The 19,416-nt window shown below is 43.4% G+C and overlaps 1 protein-coding gene across 1 annotated transcript in view; it reads left to right on the top strand.

The window, feature by feature from the left end:
* The window catches only part of PASD1 (PAS domain containing repressor 1), a 79,875-nt gene extending 61,855 nt beyond the window's left edge, over positions 1-18,020 (top strand). The window contains exons 10-17 of the mRNA XM_019632178.1: positions 3,210-3,288; positions 6,675-6,789; positions 8,621-9,105; positions 12,866-13,048; positions 13,388-13,594; positions 14,088-14,188; positions 15,747-16,005; positions 17,345-18,020. Of these exons, the coding sequence (XP_019487723.1) occupies positions 3,210-3,288; positions 6,675-6,789; positions 8,621-9,105; positions 12,866-13,048; positions 13,388-13,594; positions 14,088-14,188; positions 15,747-16,005; positions 17,345-17,503 (1,588 nt within the window). The 3' untranslated portion in view covers positions 17,504-18,020. The remainder of the gene's footprint in view (positions 1-3,209; positions 3,289-6,674; positions 6,790-8,620; positions 9,106-12,865; positions 13,049-13,387; positions 13,595-14,087; positions 14,189-15,746; positions 16,006-17,344) is intronic.
* The last annotated feature ends 1,396 nt before the right edge of the window (positions 18,021-19,416 follow it).

The raw sequence follows: 19,416 nt of genomic DNA, 5'->3' as shown, positions 1-19,416 counted from the left end.
TGGGGTGTGTGTGTGTGGAGGGGGGGGTGTAGGTTCTGGAGATGCTAATAATCCAGTTGTCAGGAATGGCTGAGATGCAGTTGGTCCTGCAGGAAAAGAGGATGCCTGCAACTTGACCCAAGATTTCATTTTTCAGACAGGGTGGTAGTGGGCTTCCTCTGTGAGCCTGCAGACTAGCTTTGGCTAGGGTAATCTTAAAAATTCGCTCCTTAAACTTTGGTGACAACCTGCAACCAAGAAAGGAAATTTGGTTTTCCTTTCTTTCATCACTTGAGCTTAGATCATCTCAGCTGTAAATTAAACAAGGAGAGACATTTAAGATTATATTTTTGGGGCTGCCAATTAGCTCAGTTGGTTAGAGCACAATTCTCATAACACCACAGTTGCCAGTTCGATCCCCACACCCTCCACAGCTAGATTGAAACAACTACTTGACCTGTGGCTGATGGGTCCTGGAAAAACACACTGTTCCCCAATAAAATTTTTAAAAACTAAAAAAATATTATATTTTTACTGTCATCAGTTTCTTGACTCTCTGCCACAACTGTTCAAAAAGCAACTTAATTTACACTGCATTGGCATGTGAAAGGACAGTATTCATTGAAAATCTTTTTCATATTTACAGTTTTCATTTATATAGCAAGTAGTAGTAGATGCTTTTTTTCAGCCAAGAACAACCTTCCATTAAATTAATTCAGCTGTGTTGAGTATTTTACCAATGAATACCAAATCTTGGAAAAATATGTAAACTGGAGACAGAGCACGAAACATTAAGGGCCTAATTAAAGAGTAACACTTTGAAATTTTACATAATGAGACAGAGGTACTTTTCTTTGTAAAATTAGAAGGTGTTCTCTTCATGTAAATATAACTAGCAAAAAGTTCTTTGATCATGTTCTTTCTTGAAAATTAACTGGAGATATTTGGAAAAAGAAAGTTCTGTTTGTATCCATTCTTGGCAAAAGGCCAGCAATGAATGCGACAGCAAACCCTTTGTTATACGTCATCTCTTGCGCCTGAATTTATTATTTACATGCATAGACTAGTTACGTACGAAATACTCCTTAAGCTTTTCGTTAACAATGTATGTATTATACTTATTTTTTACTTGTACATTCCGATTATAAGTCATATATCTCCCATCTCTATTGACATATATAGAGAAGCATGAAATATTGGGTTGTCGGAAAAGTCATGACGTATTTTTTATTTGTTTTCCATTGCAAAAATACATCATGACTTTTCCGACAGCCCAATATAATTTACAGAAGAATGTGGAAAACTTTTTTATTTTACATTCTTAATGCCCAAGCCAGTGGACTTAAAGCATAACATCATTGTTTCACAGCGTTCTATTGTCATAGTCAGTGTCTTGTCCAGTACAACTCACTGTATCCCTTGATACAGCACTGCCGAATGGAGCATTCTTTGATGCCTTAAATGCCCTTCATAATAATAAAGGGATCGATCCAACATGAGGATATAACCCTAGTAAACATCTATGCACCTAACATAGGCGCTCCTAAATATATAAAACAGATATTGACAGACATAAAGACAGAGATCAACAGTAACACTATCGTAGTAGGGGACTTCAACACCCCGTTGTCACCAATGGACAGATCCTCCAGACAGAAAATCAATGTGGAAACAGCAGCCTTAAATGACACATTAGACCAGCTGGGTTTAACGGATATTTTCAGAGCATTTCACCCCAAAGCAAGAGAATATACATTCTTCTCAAGTGCACATGGAACATTTTCCAAGATAGACCACATATTAGGCCACAAAACAAGTCTCAGTAAATTTAAGAAAATCAAAACCATATCAAGTCTCTTCTCTGACCACAGTGCTATGAAATTAGAGATCAACTACAAGAAAAAAAAAACTGGAAAACAGAGAAATACATGGAGGCTGAATAACATGTTACTAAATAGCGAGTGGGTCAAAAATGAGAGCAGGAAAGAAATCAGAAGATACCTTGAGACAAACGAATTTTCCCTTTTCCGTCTTAGTTATCCGGGCTGGTCAAATAATTTAAAAGACGTAAGACAGGTTAACAGGAGAAAATGACCAAATTTAAATGTGTGTGAACCTATGGGGGGGGTCCATGAGAATGGGGCCTGAGGACATGCAGTTGAGGCTTACTTGCTATCTTGAGCTAAGGAGAAAGCTGGGTAGTGGTTTGGTATTTCAAAGGGGTGGAAGGCCGATTCACATGGAGATGAAAAAACAAATATTTGGTAAACAAATGTTTGCTAGGCCATCTTTAACAATGGGACACAGAGACCACTTTGATTAAATAAGCTTGCTAGGTTCCTCCCTGTCTGTCACACCTAGTTCATATAAAACTATAGTTATCTATGATGACAGCTCCCTTGCTGGAGCAGGTCTTCTTTCTAAATTCTTTTGGGCAATTAAGGGGAAGGTCAAAGGTTCTTCCTGAATCTTTTGTTTTGTTAAAATACCAGCTTAAAATAATATCCCAAAGAGGCATATTTTTAGGTGGCAGACTGCTCCTCTTCAGGGGCTTTTTACTCTTTGGCCTGCAAAAAGAAAACCCTCTTGAATACCAAATACATTTTCATAGTTATCAGTTATGAAATTTTAAGGCTTAAATGGTAATTTCAGTATTAAAAACAAGTATTAAAACCTTGTTTTTAATTCATTCATTCATATTATCTCTCTCCTTTGCTTTCTCCTACTGATTTGGTGAAAAGTAAGCTAGTATTTAGAATGGAGTGTGTCATGAAGCTGCATTCTCACCTTGGGCATCAAAATTGTAATTTTGATAGAAATAAATTGTTAATGAGCCAGAGAATGTAGAGTTTCTCTAATTGCAGGAAACAAAATTGAATTTGGCCTGAAGACATTTCTGGTCATTGTAGTTGGTTTAAAAATTAAGAACATTCACTGATATACCTTGGGTTGTTTTTAAGCTTGCTTTGCTCATCACTGTCAAAAAGAGACATTGAGACCTGCAGGAAACGTCCTTCTCATGAAGGCCCAGATGGTTTATTTTATAGATATGGTGCAGAACAACTTTCTCTGTAGGAAACACGACACCTCAAATATTGATGATGTTATTATGTATTAAGAGAAAGAAAATATTTTCCTAATTTGAACCTTATTTTACTGTAATGATACAAAATTTTGATTTAAATGGCGAGTGAAATGTGCTTTCCATCTCTCTTTCTATCAATTTACAGAAGTGTTCAAAGCCAAGAGAGTCCTAGGATGCAAAAGATGCAATGCCAGTCAGCTCAGGCTCCTGCTGCTGCTTCTGACGTATGTACATCGACAGCCGGAAACTAAAAGCTTGGATCCTTATCCCCATGATGTTGATTCATTTTTTGGGGGTGGGGGGGAATAGGGGGAAGGGAACAGCCAAGTTGTTGTCCTTCAGTCTTACTTGTGGAGGGTGCAGCAAGTTCAGTTCCAAGTCCAGTTGTGCCTCTCAGCTCAAGGTGCCGAGTTCAGTTTTTAGTTGTGGGTGGGCGTAGCCCACCATCTCAAAAAGGCAGCCATGCTCTCACCAGCTGAGCCATCCTGCCACCCGTTGGCAGCTCAGTGGCAGCTCAACTTGGGCGCAGCTCACTGGCCCATGTGGGAATCGAACCAGCGACCCTGTTGCTCAGAGCTCGCACTCTTGAGCAAGCCCTTAACCAACTGAGCCACTCAGCCGGCCCTCAATTTTTTTTTTTACTTTTTTTATTTTTCAATTATAGTTGGCATTCAATATTTTATATTAGTTTCAGGTATACAGCATAATGGTTAAACATTTATATAATTTATGAAGTGATCATCCCCCTGATAAGTCTAGTACCCACCTGGCACTACACATAGTTATTACAATATTATTTACTATATTCTACTTTATTTTATCTATTGGGTTGTTGGAAAAGTCATGACGTATTTTTTCTGTTTTTCTTTTTTTTTTAAAGGTTTTATTGGGGAATTGGGGAGGGGAACAGCGCTGGGGAATCGGGGAAGGGAAACAGACAAGTTGCGGTCCTTTGGTTCTTCAGTCTAGTTGTGGAGGACGTCGCTTCACTGGCCCACGTTGGTATTATTATCATTCAGCACTCTTCCTGGCTGAGGCAGATCGGTCGCCAGCCATTGGAGGGCCACTCTCGCCAGCTGCCAGCCACTCACGGTAGCTCACACCAGCTTCCGGCCAGTCCCTCTGCAGCCTACGCCGTCCGTCGCCAGCGACTCATGGTAGCCCAGCACCAGGTCGAGCTGTTGTTCACCATCTTAGCTATAGAGGGTGCAGCATCACTGGCCCTCAATTGTGGTATCCGAACCGGGGCCCTGCTGCTCAGAGCTGGCGACCCAAGCCAACTCTTAACCAACATGCCACTCAGCCGGCCTTTTCTGTTTTTCATTGCAAAAATGCGTCATAACTTTTCCGACAACCCAATAGCATTTTCCCCATGTCTATCCAATCTATCATCTTCACTGGATAATCTATACCACTTTAATTTTCAAAAAGGAAAATGCAAGATCTCTTAAAAATTAGGCAGAGCACTTTTGACATTAAGCTAACCATGGAGAAAATGTGAGGATTGGGGGATATACTTCTAGATTGCCACCCCCACAATGTACACACATTTCTAGTTCACATAACTATCAGGTATTGCAGCCTACCTTTGAAGCCTACTCTAGGTCGCCTGAAAGGCCATGCTTCTCGTCCCAAATCCTTTAGCATCCTGTTCATGGAGATAATTATGGGATTAAAGTGAATCCAAAACTCCCCTTAAACTTGTAAAAGCATACAAATTGCCTTTCTGTCCCCATGTATGCATTTTCATTTCATCTTTCTTTTTAGTTTCTAGCTGCCTCTCTTGAAAGACTGTCTTCAGGCCTTAGTCCTAATTGCATTTTAAACTGGTATCTTTTTGCTTCCAAGGTCGGGTGGTTTTTTGTTTTGTTTTGTTTTTTCCCAGGCCAATTATCATTACTACACATGATTCTGTCATTTAAGTTTATTTAAGCTCACTGCAATTATATAAGCTAAAACATGAACATGCAAAACGGACATCTTAATCAACATTTGAGTATATACATTTCTATTGAAAATCATCCAGGAAGCAAGGAGCTAGTAATTAAATTGATACAAGGCTATATGATAAAGAGCAGAACAAAGAGGACAGAGACAGAGGTCATATCCCATCCCAATGAATACCACCCCACCAGAATATCTGTGTGTTTTTTTAAAAGAAATTTTATTGGGGAACAGTGTGTTTTTCCAGGACCCATCAGCTCAAAGACAAGTAGTTGTATTCAATCTAGTTGTGGAGGGTGCAGCTCCTTGGCCCATTTGGTGGCAACCTTGGTGTTATGAGCAACCTTGGTGTTATGAGCCTGCACTCTAACCACCTGAGCTAACCGGCTGTCCCGACTCCAAGTCGAGTGGTTGTTTCAGTCTAATTGTGGAGGATGCAGCTCCGCGGCCCATGTGGGAATCAAACCGGCAACCTTGGTGTTATGAGCCTGTGCACTAACTGCCTGAGCTAACCAGCTGCCCCCAGAATATCTTTTTAAGTAATGAAAAGATTGCCACATCCCCAGCAACATCCTGCTTATTTTAAGGAGCACAAAACACAGAGTATTTGAACAGCGAGGTTGCACAATTTCTGAAGTTCAAATGCTGGAATTTGATCTGGATGAGTGTGCTTCCCCAAACAGGTTCCTTGGAGAAAAGTCAGCATGAGTCTATGTCTTAATTTAGTCCAAAACAAACAAGCAAGCAAACTAACAGTCTTTTGGCAGAGATGTAAACGATTTCATTGATAAATCAGGTATTGTACTTAAATGGTATATAAGCAGTGAGCCCCAAACCGTTCAGAAAAGATCCAGTTGTTAAGCAAGTGAAAGTGGATCACTAAATTGGAATACAATGTATGTGATTTAAAGCAGCAAATGGCTTAAGTTGAGGTAGCCAGGGTTAAGGGAATGAGCGCTGGGTTTGAAGTCGCTGGATTCTCTCTCTCGCTCTGCTCCTGACTTGCTGTATGACCTTCTCTCTTTGATACTATGAAATGGGAAGGTTGCACTAGAAGCTCTCCAGGGCTATTTCCATCTCTTTGCTCCTACATATAATAGAGGTACTTTTGCTAATAACACTTTCAATTTTAATCTGTGTTTTAAAAACATAGAGTAGTTCCTAAAAACATGGAGTAACAGCCTCCCAGTTGGCCTTTCCTTGCTCTAAGCCTAGGCTGCATGTGCAGGACCTCTGAAAAAATGGATGGCCCTGTCAGTTGGTGGTACTCTTCTCCCACAGCTGTCCTACCTCTCTGAACCAGCAGGTCAGCATCCTACTAGCACTCTGGAAGGCACATTTTCTTTCCTGCCATGACGATTGGCACACATTTTTATTATGCTTCTGCTTTTAGCACATCTATACCGTGTTTCTCTTCTAAGCTTTTATAATGTAAAGTTTTTATAATATTATAGAAAGAGGCACCTATAATCTCTGCTTGTTGTCCTAGCACTGTTTTTCATGGACTTATTTCATGATGATTTTGTGTTAGGTATTCAATTATTGAAGCAATGTCAGAAATTGTTAGGTGAAATGCATCACAGCTTGTTCTGCCTGTGTTTCCTCTTATTTATATACCTCTTTGACTCCAATTTGAAATGTCATCTTCTCTTTTGGAAATTTCTAGGATGAAGTTGACATTGTAGAGAATAAGAAGTATGGACCACAAGAATGTATTCCTGTAATAAGTATAGACTCCGACACATCTTCTGTAACAAACATATCTGAAGCTAGATTTCCAGGTACGTACATTTGGGCATTTGAATAGGGTCTATCAGAAGAAAAATAGTGGCCTACAGAGGAGTTACAGTTTTTCAAATGAAGATAATGTTCTACTTATAGCGGTGTGAAATCAAAAGAGTAAATTCTAACTTTCTTCATCTTTAAATTTTTTGAGATGATTATTTGAGAGCAATGAAAATGAATATCTCATGAATGGTTCAAGTGCTTGGGGGATAGCATTAGTCCCTCCCATTTAATTTTAATCTTCTAAAGATTGTTGCTAGATCTCAGTCCTTGAAAGAATAGCATCTTACCTTCTCATACTCATGTAGTCTTTTCTGCTGTGGCAATAGTAGTTGCATTCCAAAGAAATCTCTTGTTTTTAAAATTGTGCTATAAAGAGGAATGGCTAGTAAAGGGCAAAAGGGACATCACAAAACAAGTGATATTTATTATGTAAGTTTCAATATTAAAGATATTTCATAAACATAATGGTATTAAAATACAAAACTTAAAGCAGTGGTGGATACAAAATGCAGAGCATGTCCTCTAATTAGCTGATCTTATTATAGATAATTTATATTGTGGATTCTCCCTATATAGAAGTGATACTTCAATTTTTTAAATACTCTAGTTAACAACCTTTCCATTATTTCTGACAATCTCAAACCTTTGTTTTTTTAAAAAAATTTCAAAATAATTGATTTTGGAGGGGAGAAGGCAAAGCCCATTGACCCACAATTGTGATTTTTAAAATGTATAAGAGCAATTTAGTTTTGAACTTGCACACAAGTAGAATTCACTCTTTGAGAGGTGTATCGTTTTATGGATTTGACAAAGGCAAAGAGTCATGTATCTACCACCACAGTGACAAGCAGAAAAGTTCTATCAACCCCAAATTCCTTTGTGCTACCTCTTTGAACTCAAACTCTGTCCCCCATTCTCTGGCAACCATTGATCTGTATTCCATCTCTGTTTTCCTTTTTCCAGAATGTCATGTAAATAGAATCATATAATATCTAGCCTTCTTGGTCTGACTTTGCTAACAAAATGCATTTAAGATTCATCCATGTTGCATGAATCAATGGTTCATTTCTTTTTGTTTGCTGAGTAGTAATGCATCTTATGAATGTGCCACAGTTTTTAAAAATTCATTCATCTGTAGAAGGACATCTGGGTTGTTTCCAAGTTTTTGGTCATTATATACAGAGCTACTATAAACATCAGCGTAGAGATTTTTGTGTGTGAATATAGAATTTTAAAGCACTTGGATAAATTCCCGAGAGTGGGACTACTGGGTCATACGGGAAGTGTGTGTGAAAAAAACTGCCAAACTTTTTTCAAAAAAAGACTCTACCACTTTGCGTTATTTAAATAACGTTCTCCACTTTGCTTTTTGGGGCTGTTGAAAGAGCAGTCATGTTGCAACACCTCCAAGAGCACTTCACGAATTTCTGAGATCTCACATCCTGGGGAACCTAGTTTTTCAGAAGTGATTTATGACCAGGTTTAATTTTTTTTTTTTATCAGTTGGAAGGTACTAAAAGAATTGTATAATGAAAAGACACTTAACACTAATGTGTCCGGGCACCGCTTATGCTTGAGTGAGTATAGGTAAACTCAGACATTCCCTCCATTTCCTTCATTTTCAGATATGAACAGATTTTAAAGTAATTTTTGAATTACTCTTGGTACCTGGTATGTCTAATCCTTAACATGGAATAAAGCTGGACTCTCTTGTTTTTATGACTTATAAAAGGAAATAAACAAATAGAAACCTGTATAATCTCTTTGATAGCATTGGTACTTTTGCTTTTTTGGTTATGAATTTCAGTGTGCTTCTTTTCTTAGGCAAGTCATTGCAGCGTTTTCAATTTAAATATGAGGTGCGTAGTTTGCGTGTTGTGGTCAAAGGAAATGAAGAGGATGAAGGAGAAGAGGAGGACGAGGTGGAAGAGGTGGCTGAAGTAAAAGAAGACGATGAAGGGGAAGAGGAGTACGAAGTGTATGACGCAGAGGATGAGGATGAGAATGAGGAGGAGGATGAGGATGAGAACAAGGATGAGGATGAGGAGGACAATGAGGATGACGATGAGGAGGAGGAGGAGGTTGAGGACGAGGATAAGAATGATGATAAGGATGAGAATAAAGATGAGGATGAGGTAGATGAAGGGGGAGAGGAGGAGGAGGTGGACCAGATGGAAGAGATGGATGAGGTTGCAACACCTCCACAAGAAGAGAACAATGAAGACGAGGTGAATCAGATGGATAAGATGGAAGAGGCGCCACACGAGAGCACCTCATCCTCCACTCAGCTTGCTGACACCATTGCTCAGGTACCTCTGGAGTCTTACCCCACATATTTATCTGGACCACTAACCCTACAAAGCTCCAAATTTCCGCTCTTATGCCCAGTTTCACTTTGAAGAAAGCATGCTCTTTTTTTTTTTTAAAGTGCATCACCATTTCTGTTCGACTGGATTTTTAAACGCAGCTGAGAATCCAAGGGTCCTAGCAAATGGGGAAGTTGGAGGGTCTCTAAGACCAAATCCCCGTTCTCCTCTTAATGAGAAATACACAAAGACACTCTGTTCTTGAGAGAAAGTTTGAGCCAAGTAGGAAGCTTAACACTAAAAAAAGGCAGTATTTTTTTTACCATTGTTATTTTTTTTATTGTTAGTTTCAGGTGTACAGAACAATGCAATAGTTATCCTTTTCACCCTTCGCAAAGAAACGACCCCCTCCCCCGCCTACTGACCTCCCACCCCTGATATCATACTTATCTATTACAATTCCATTGACTCCATTCCCACACTCTACTCCACGTCCCATGACTATATGTATATATAATTATAGTAGACATACATTATTATTCAACATCAGCTTCAGAAATACAGTGCGGTGGTCAGGCCTCTACACCGACTATGACGTGGTCTCCCTAACAAGACATGAGTCCATCTGGCCCCCTAAAAAATATTTACAACATTATTGATTATATTCCCCAGACTGTCTTTTCTATCCCTGAGGCCATATTGTAGTTACCAATTTGTATTATCTCGTCCCTTCCCCTTCTCCTTCATCCCCACCCCCACCCAACTAGCAACCCTCAGTTTTTCCTCTGTTTCTGTTTACATTTCTCACTTATTCCATTTTTTAGAATCCACGTATATGTGAGATCATATGGTATTTGTCTTTCTCTGACTGACTTATTTCACTTAGCATAATGTTCTCTAGTTCCATCCAAATGGTACTATTTCCTTCTTCTTTATAGCTGAGTAATACTCCATTGTGTAAATGTACCATAGTTTCTTAATCCAGTCGTCTACCAGATGGGCATTTTGGTTGTTTCCAAGTCTTAGCTATTGTGAATAGCGAAAATGCAGTATTTTTAAGAGCCATGCTCCTCATCATTTGTGAAAGGATTCTGACCATCTCGAGGGAAGATGACTTTTCTGCCTACCCATACGAATACTTCCCTACCTGAGCTAGGTTTCCCCAATGGAATTCTTATTGGTTAGAAGCATGTCTTTCAGATTGTTAGATATATCCAGACTCCAAATGTTAGCACCAATGTATGGTCCGAGGCCCAATTAACACAGCTGGATCAACTACTCTGTTGCTGCTCTACCTCCAAATTTGTGTGCATAATCACAGATTTGGGTGATCGTCTTTTATATTAGACAGGATTATTAAAATCAGGACTGGCAGCCCAGATAATGAGTTTATGGTGTGTTACATGGAATTGTGTGCATTAATCAACAAGCCTAAGGTGAGTCACTGCATTCCTAATACCAAAGGCATCCTCTTATGAGAAGAACTGAGGGCTGGAAGACAATTGTTTGAGTTTGGCCTGAGCAGTGTGATCTTGGCCACATTCTTGAGTCTCAGTTTCCCCAACTTGAAATGGTCTGTTTGTCTTGCAGGGATTTTTGGAGTGCTATGAAAATTCTTTGAGCTATTTAAAAGAAAATTTCTGTAGAAATCCATTTGATCTTTATGTCCTTATTATTCTAAAAAGTTGTGGCTCCCCTTTCACTGCTGACAGGTTTCTCTTGTCCTTTGAATTAATTCACAATTAAAGTGTAAACATAATTTTTGTTTAAAATTGTCAAAATAACCAGCAATGAGTGTGTGTGGCCTGTCTCTGCATGTGATACCATATTAGGCTTATTTGTGTGTGCCATGGATTGATAGACTAGAGTGTCTCTAGAAGATGGAGACCAGGATGGAGAGGCACTAGAAAAAGTCATATGGTCAGTAGTGCAAGGCACTGGAAAAGGGAGTCTGGGGAGCGACAGGACTGCTTGATCCAAATAGCTGTAGGGCTGTCATGCTCCTGAAGTGGAAGATGTGTTTCCAGTGGATCAAACTAGGGTGGAGAGAGAACAGCTCAGGGCAGGCCACTTTCTGCTGCCTTCAAGGAAACCCTTCTGGGATGAGTTAGGTTGCCTCCCCAGGGGATGAGCCCCTCCCCTTTAATGGAATGGTTTGAGTGAATGCTTGCTAGCTCATCTGCCAGGGACAGCAGAGAAAAGATTCCCGCCTGGAGAAGAGTGGGTGGATGTGATGACCTGTAAGGTTTGTCTATTACAGCCCTGAGTGTAGAGATTTTGTTTAGTCTAATGAATGCCTGCTTTCTTATATGACCACACACACACACACACACACACACACACACGCACACACACTACGTAGTGAAAGAGGACAATTGGACAATCTTCAGTGGGTTAATGATTAATTGTAAATACGTATATAATCTTTTATTTCACATGAGAAAAAGCAACGTGTATGGTTTTTCTCTCTCTCTCTCTTTGATTACTCAACAATATGCTTCCACTAACCATAAGGGTCGAAGGACCACTGTGTGATATGATAGACTGTCTTACACTTGTTCTCCAGCAGTTGCATTTATATGTACTTTTTCTCATCATTAATAGTGAGATTGTGGATTGGGACTATGGCTCTCTAATCTTGTTCATACAACAGTGTCTAGCACAGATCATGGTAAACAACAGTTGTGTCCAGGTCCTACTTATAGCTTTCATAGTTCTTTTCCCAGAATCCCACTTCTTTTCTGTCCCCCTCAGCCAATCACTTGAGAAGTCCTAGCCACTGTCTTATTAATAATTTCTCTCAAATGTGTCCCTTCCTTTCTATGTCTCCATGCCTCTGGTCTGTTTTAGGTCCCTCTTACATCTAGCTAGAAATGACCCACACAGCTCTCTAACCGGCTTCTAACTCCGAGCTTACTCTTTCTGGTCAGCTCGGAAAGCATGTTCCACAACATAGATCTGAGCATGCCACTTCCCCAATCAGATCTGTGTTTTAAAACGCTCCTTTTCAAAGCAGCACAAGGTGGCTGATGAATAAAAGCCAAGTTCCTTGGCCTCCTAGACTTGTATGGTGTGCACAAAGCTTTTTCCAGCTTCCCTTCCACATGAGATTTGCCTCATCCCCCTCTATTCCAGCCAACCGGAAGCATTGCTCTGTCACTGAACACCCTCTCTACTTTTACAAACCTGCCCATTTGCTTATTCCCAGATCTGAGGCTGTTAATCAAGTTACAATTAGATTCCCAGGGCCAAGAGGAGAGTATTGCTCCAAGTACTACAACTGTATGTCTATAAAGTACCTACTTTGTAGGGGGTCGTGAGCGTCAGGTCTGTGAATTTCTGTACAGTGCTTAGAAGAGTGCCAGGAGCAAAGGAAGTGCCAGTTGAGCGTTCTTGCTGCATTGCTGAGGGGCATCCGATGGATGTTTCCCACATGCCTCCTTTGTGATCTGACCTGCTACACTCTGACTTTCTCGCTAAGGACTTTGGGTAGATTGCTTCATGCTTCTGGGCCCATTCTACAGCTTTATGTTTAGGGAGGTGGGAGGGAAATTAGACTGAAATAATCCCCATGATCCAGTTTTGATCTAGAACTCCTGGATTCTTGAACCATTTCTTTCAACTTCCCAGTAATGAATAGAATCAGGATGGGTGTGCCCTTGTTCTCATTCTCAGTCTTTCAAAACTTAGAAATAAAATAATATGGTGGGGTTTGGGGAAGCTGTAGCCCTGTATATGAACCGTAAGCTATTTCTCCCCACAGCTATCACACATACCATTGGAATTTAGAGCATACATCGCAAAACGTGAGCTGGAGCTTACAAATATGTTTAAAGAGCAGCTGAAAGAGAAGACCCAAATGTTTCAGGCTGACCTTAAAAGCCAGCAAGATGCCATGGACAAGATGAAGGAGCAGCTTAAGAAGCTACAGAATCCCAAGTTGAAGGTTAGCGACCAGTTCCATGCAAGTGGGAGAAAGGGACAGTCTTCAAGGAGTAGTCAATTGAGCCTGATAGTAGTGACAACTGCTGCCCCAGGGCAGCACAGAACATCTGGAGAAAGCTTCAGCAGGGACTTAAGGCTTTTTACCCTTTTTCTCTTGGCTGCAGGAGCTGAGAAGGGCCCAGCAGGGCTCTGACAGTGGCAGATGAGGCTTATATGTAACCAGAGCTTCCTGTGGGCTTGCCTGTAGGCAATCTCACTCCATGCCCAGCATAGCATGTCTTGTGCCCTAAGGAAAGGTGTGGCCCCCAAATAAGACCTTTGTGATACTTTGTCTTTACAGGCGCTGGTAGCCCCATTAAAACGCACTGGCAATTCTCAGTCCAAGTCCTTCGAACCGCTGTTCAAGAAACAATGCACTGACAGAGTGAACGTGACGGAGTTCTTATACCCAGATCTTACTGTGTCCAGATATTTCCATGAGTCATGTTCACCTCAACCTTTGAAAAGTCCAGAGGAGCTTGGGAAGTCTGGCAGTGCCTCCACTCAGGTATGGAAAACCTGTTTCCAGTGTGTAGATGAAAGGGAATTTCATTTTCATGAAAATCTGGGCTCGCCTAGTTCTGCTAAGGGGGTAATGACTACTCAGCTGGATGCAATTCATTTGCCTGAGGCGATAAAAAAATCTTGGCTAACTAGACCTGAACACACATGCACACACATACATGTACACTGGACTGTAGCTTCTCATAGCCAGGAGCATGTCTGCAGCTAGTGCTCTGCCAAACAAGGAGACAGTCACCCAGACCCCTGTGCCCAGAGAGGCAGGACTACTGCTGCCTTCTGCTTTGGGAGAATGGGGAGTGTTTGATCAATTTCTGGGGGGCTCTTGTAGACACTGACTTACTGGGGTCTCTTTACTTTTGATGCAGCAGCATCTGCAGTGTAACGTCATTAGGGGAAACCAGGCACTGCAAATATGTTGGCCAAACCAAGCTGGCCTCTCCGAGCCCTTCTCTGATGACTCAATTCCTTTCATGCAGACCCAGCCCCTCGTTGGTCCTCTCCAGTTAGTAGCTGAGCAGCAGTCCTCTGGCTACTATCAAGATGAAAACCTTGGCGGCCAGAAAGAGGAAAGTCGCGGGTAAGAAGTGCATGAAATGGTGATAAGGGCTACTACAGTCACTGCTCTGTCCTTGTGGCTGGACACCATGCCTGAGAATCATGGGCAACTTGCCCACAGGGCATCAAAAGCCCCCTCATCAAAAGCAGCATGCTCCGATGCATCTTGCTTTGTGGCCGCAGGTCCCCTGCCCCTGCGTGCACAGTGCATGGCGAAGCATGCATTGATGGGACTGAGGCGTCTCCCATGACACAGGAGGACTAGATGAGGAAGCCTCCCATCTAGGGAATTAGCATGTAAATCTTGAATCAGCTTGGCTTCATCCACCCGGGTTCAGTCTCAGGGCACAGGGTGTTAAGAGAAGTCCTAAGTGCCCACAGCTAAATAACTCCTGGCCCCCCAGTTCCCTTCTCGCACTGATGATCACAGTAGACCGGGTGAATGGTCGGCCTGGCTTTGACGATCTATATGAAGGAAGTGGGCATGAAACAGTTGCCATTGGATGCCTAAAGAGCCAAGAACACAGAAGGGCTAAGTCCTGCGAGACAGTTCTCTGCCCATAGCCCAGGACACGAACACATGTTTGGCTCAGTGATAAAGACGTTGGTCCCAAATGGCAGAAAGAGAAAGTTGTGCTCAGCAATGACGGGGCTGCGTAGCACATACTTGGTGCCCCATAAACAGTTTTGAATGAATGCCAGCTATCTGAGCAGGCCTGCCAAAGCTCTGTGGGTTTCCGCCTGGACCTTCTTTTAGGATCAAAGGTGGGTCAGTGCCATGTTTCCCCGTGGCCTGATCAACAACCTGAGGAGGCTGTTGAAAGTGAAGACGTGGAGTCTGGAATGGGGCTTAGAAGTCTCTATCACATGACCGACCCCCAGGCTTAGGGCTGTAGAGAGAGCACTGGACTTGGAGTAAGGAAATCGACCTTGCAGCCCCTCTTAGCGGCTAACTTCTTTAGTGACAAAGGGCAAGTCACTGGCTGGGATAGGTGAAATGACTTGCACGAAGCCACAGAGATCAGTATCGTGGCACAACCAGGATTGTCCAAGTAATATAAATAAAACCAACTTGAAACAAACGACTATAATTTACCTCAATGTTTAGATCCGCTTTACTTTGGCAAATCAAGTCTTCCTCAGGCCAAAGTGAGAGTACAAAAAAGTGAATCCTAAAGTATAACTATTGCACTGTGTTGTACAGCTGAAACTAATTCTAAAAAAATGTGTATTTCATAATAAAAAATAATTAAAAGAAAAAAAAAGCTAATGAGAAGGGTAATACATAGAAAAGGGCCAGAATCATACTTTGAGATTCAGACCGCAGGATTATGTTCAAGTCCCAACCCCCAGTACCTGTGAATGTGACATCATTTGGAGATAAGGTCTTTGAAGATGTAATCAAGTTAAGAGCATAAACTTTGAAGTAAAATGAAAGGCTTGGGTTAAAAAAAAAAAGTGAATCCTGATTTAACCACCAAAAACAAATGTGCCTTAAGCACCTACTGATGAGCAAGACAGTGTTTCCTGGGCCACCATTTCTAGATCCATGTCACTCTAACATGTATCTTCTTTTACAGTTTTTTTCCTAAGGACCAGCAAGGGTCCTCCATGAATCCACTGGCACTGGCACTTAACCCAAACTCCGAGACAACTTCTGCCAGCAGCTCTCCATCTGCTGTTGCTTCTGACACAAATGTAGTCAAGCTACAGATCCCACAGGAGTATTGCCAAATTGGGCAGCAGTTATCGACTCCACAGCGTCGCCTCTATTTGAAACTGAATACTTGGCAATCCAGTGAGACTGTCACCATGCAGGACCAAGCCACCCAGCCACAGGTATACCAGCCCCTTCTCCTCTGCCCTCCAGCCCAGGCCAGGGGTTCTGCACGGAGGCTGGGCCCCTTCCCCGTAAGGTGCACACCATGGGTATATGCTCCGTGTATAAAATCCAGACTTCAAAGCTCAAAAAAATTGAGGACAGTTACTCACATGGTGTTGCACTCACTTATCTTAATAGAGCCTAACCTCTCTTTTTAAAAAAACTAACAACAAGAAAACACTAAGCTAAGGCAAAATGAAGGAGTTTGGATATTTGAAATGGCTAAGGATATGATTCATTTCACATGCACATCCTGACCAACTGGGCCACCAGCCCTCTAGAAAGTTGATCCGTTAGAGGGACTGCCCGCTCAAAAGATCAGATGGTCCGTGGGCCCTGTGGTTCGGTTACCATGCCAGACTCTGCTGAGACCCTTCCTCATGGCTGCTCTCAAGGCACGTACCCTCGGGATGGGCCCTAAGAGGCAGAGCTGAGACAAAGCTGAGCACATATCCCAGGGAAGTGGGGAAGGGAGGATGCCGGGAGGGTGTGCAGATGGGAGAGCACAGTGGAGCAGCCATGGGCAGGACTGTGTGGGCGCTTCCATGGCTACAAGACTTCAGGAGCTGCCCACATCCTGCCCTGGCGCATCTCCACTGCCTTCTGGGCCCTTCCTTTCCCCAGGTCCCCAGACACCTCCAGCTCTCTGCCCAGCCCTGCTCCTTCTGTTTCCGCTGTCTTCTTCTCTACCCTCTGGTGTTCCACTTGTTGAAATCTTGCATCACCTTCAAAATCCAACCCAAAGGGGCCCCTCTTTCTCCCACAGCACATTCTTGGTAACACTGCTTTTTGTATTTGTCCCTCCTTCCCCCCCTCCCCCTCCCCCCACAGCCCAGAGTGAGTTGTTACCTCTCCTGTCACATTGTTCAAGCGGGCCAGGTAGCTGCCAATCAGGCACAGCATGAAAGTCTCTTAGTCCCAGCAGAGTAATGACAAGTCCAAGGGTAGGGGTGGGGACAGAGCTTCCAAGTCCTTGGCTAGCCATGCCTTGCAGGGAAGCTGGGCTGGAGAGAGCCTGACATGGGACCCAGTAGCTTTAGGCATTAAAACAAGTTTGGGGGAGCCCAGACCTGCTTCTGCTGGTCGTTAACCCAAGATGCTGTTGGGAGAGAAAAGTGGGGAGGAACACAATTTCCTCCAGCTCCACCTTCTACAAGCACCTTATAGACTTGGGTTCCAAAGAGGTACTTTTCAATACCTTGCTGACTTGAACTACAGGGTCCTCCCACTGTTGTAAAATGGGCCCAGGAACTCGAGCAAAGGCCTCCTCTACCTTGTTCGCCTTTTCCCCAACAGGTGCTAGCTTCTGAGGCAGAAGCCCAGGAACGCTCAGAGCCAAAAGCTTCTCAGGACCCTGCTGAAGATTCATCAGAGCAAGCGAGCTGTTTCTTGTCTGGCACGCAGCCTGACCTGCAGGAGGAGATGCAGGAGCCGTGCCGTGATACCAAGCCTTAAGAGAAGAGGGGGGAAGAGGCTGATGAAGCCTATATGACCAGGGGACCTCCAATGCTGAGTCCCCTGGGGTAGCGGGTGGGACCCGTACTTGTTTTCTGTTTTTCTCTTGAAGTTCTGTTTGTAATTTTTAGTTGAGCACAACATGTTTTCTCAGAAGTCATGCTGCAGACGTAGCCTGTGAGCCCTTAGTGTGCTAGTGTGTGACAGCAGGCAGGCCACGGCAGAGGACCGTCATCATATACTTTGCCCAGCCTTACGTGTACCTGTTCTACCAGGAGTAGGCAGGCTGCACAGTCTGCTCAAGTTAGAATACCCTTTTTCTGCCAAGAAATATTTCCAGCATGGTTTGCAATGTAGTGAGAAACGGTTCTATTTTAAGCCACAAGAATTCTTTGACCGTTAAGCCCTGTGTCTCCCCCATAGTCTTGTAGGGGGAACCCATAGGGAACAACATTCCAACTCTGGAAAACTGAAATCAGGTCAACAGAGGTGCTCTAAGCTCAACTAATAACATGTTTCCTGCTAAATAAAAATTGTCTTTGAACTTATGACTGACTTTTGTATCCTAGAAATGGTACTGACTCAGCTAACCAGGCGCCAAGGTCTTGAGTGAAGGGTTGATTTCCTGGCCTGGTACCCCTTGTGCGTGACCTGCTCCCCTCAGCCTCTCATTCGCACCTCAGCTCCCCACCACACTTGCAGAGGCTGTTGGCTCCTGCCTTCCCAGGTGGCTGTTCGCCCAGGCCTTCGGTGTAGCTGAAGCCTGCTGCTCAGTCATTGACAGCGAGGGCAGCCGCACACCCACCAGGCCCACAGCAGCTGGCCTAGGGGCTAGCCAGTCTGTAGACTGTGCTCGCGCCTCATTCCTCCCCTCAGAGGCGGGCATGGATGCTAAAGGGCAGGGTGCCCATCCACTTTGCACGCAGGTTCCTTCTCTCCTGCCTTAACCTTTTGGGGGGCAGGCGTACTCCCTGCGGGGAAAGTGATTAAGTGATGTGCTCTCTGGTCAAGCACAAAGGAGAGCATCTTCCCAGCTCTCCACACTCCCTGGGCAGGCAGCTGAGGCCCTGTTCTGCTTCAGGCACGTCATTTAAGTTCTCTGGGCCTCAGTTTCTCCATCGGTAAAAAAGGAGGGAGGAGGAAACAATGTCTTTTCTACCTAGCTCTCAGAGATGAGGCTAAGTGGAATGGCAGCACTGAAAAAGTCTTTGGGAAAGGTGCTGCAAAAGCTGACTAGGCTCGAGCCATTCCGTAGTGATTATTGTTTGAATTCAGTGTTTAGAGTGTGCCTGGGCTGAGATTTGTCTGATCTAGTCCAAGTTATGCTGGCTTCAGCACTGCCTGGGTTTCAGACAAGGATCCTGCACTGGGAAGTCTGTGGTCACCTCAGGCTATGCCTCAATGCACCGCTCAGCGTCCAGCTCAGCCCCAGAGCCAGGTTGCCAGAGGGTCAGAGGGGCAGGCTGCCTGGGCCTGCTTCTTCCCAGGGATCCCCTCAGGGGTAACTGCAAGGACACCCCATCTTAGGATGGGGGACATTTGGGAATACAGGGGCCAAAGGTCAGAAGCAGTGCTTACACGCAGGCTCATCCAGTTGTGAGTTTGCTTTGTGTATTACCGAAGTCAAACCATGGTGAGTGTGTTCTCTGCAGCCTCTCAGGCAGTTCCGAGCCCAATCCCTGCTCCGAGAAGACTGGGCACAAGACAAACTTCCAAGGCCACAGGTCAACCTGGAAATAGCTATGGCTGTCCCTGGGGTCTGTGCAAAACTTCTCCAGGAAGCTCTGAAGACACTGTAGCCCATACTACAACATGTCACCAGGGAGCTCTTCAAATGCACCCTGCACCTGGAACTACTCAGGATAAGTGTTTTCTGTCTATCACCCTCCCTCCTGGCCCCACACGCTGTACAC

This window comes from Hipposideros armiger, unplaced genomic scaffold, assembly GCF_001890085.2.
Source record: "Hipposideros armiger isolate ML-2016 unplaced genomic scaffold, ASM189008v1 scaffold_1096, whole genome shotgun sequence".
Taxonomy (NCBI): Eukaryota; Metazoa; Chordata; class Mammalia; order Chiroptera; family Hipposideridae; genus Hipposideros; species Hipposideros armiger.
The sequence above is the reverse complement of the archived record's forward strand: the minus strand, read 5'-3'. Positions and strand labels throughout refer to the sequence as shown.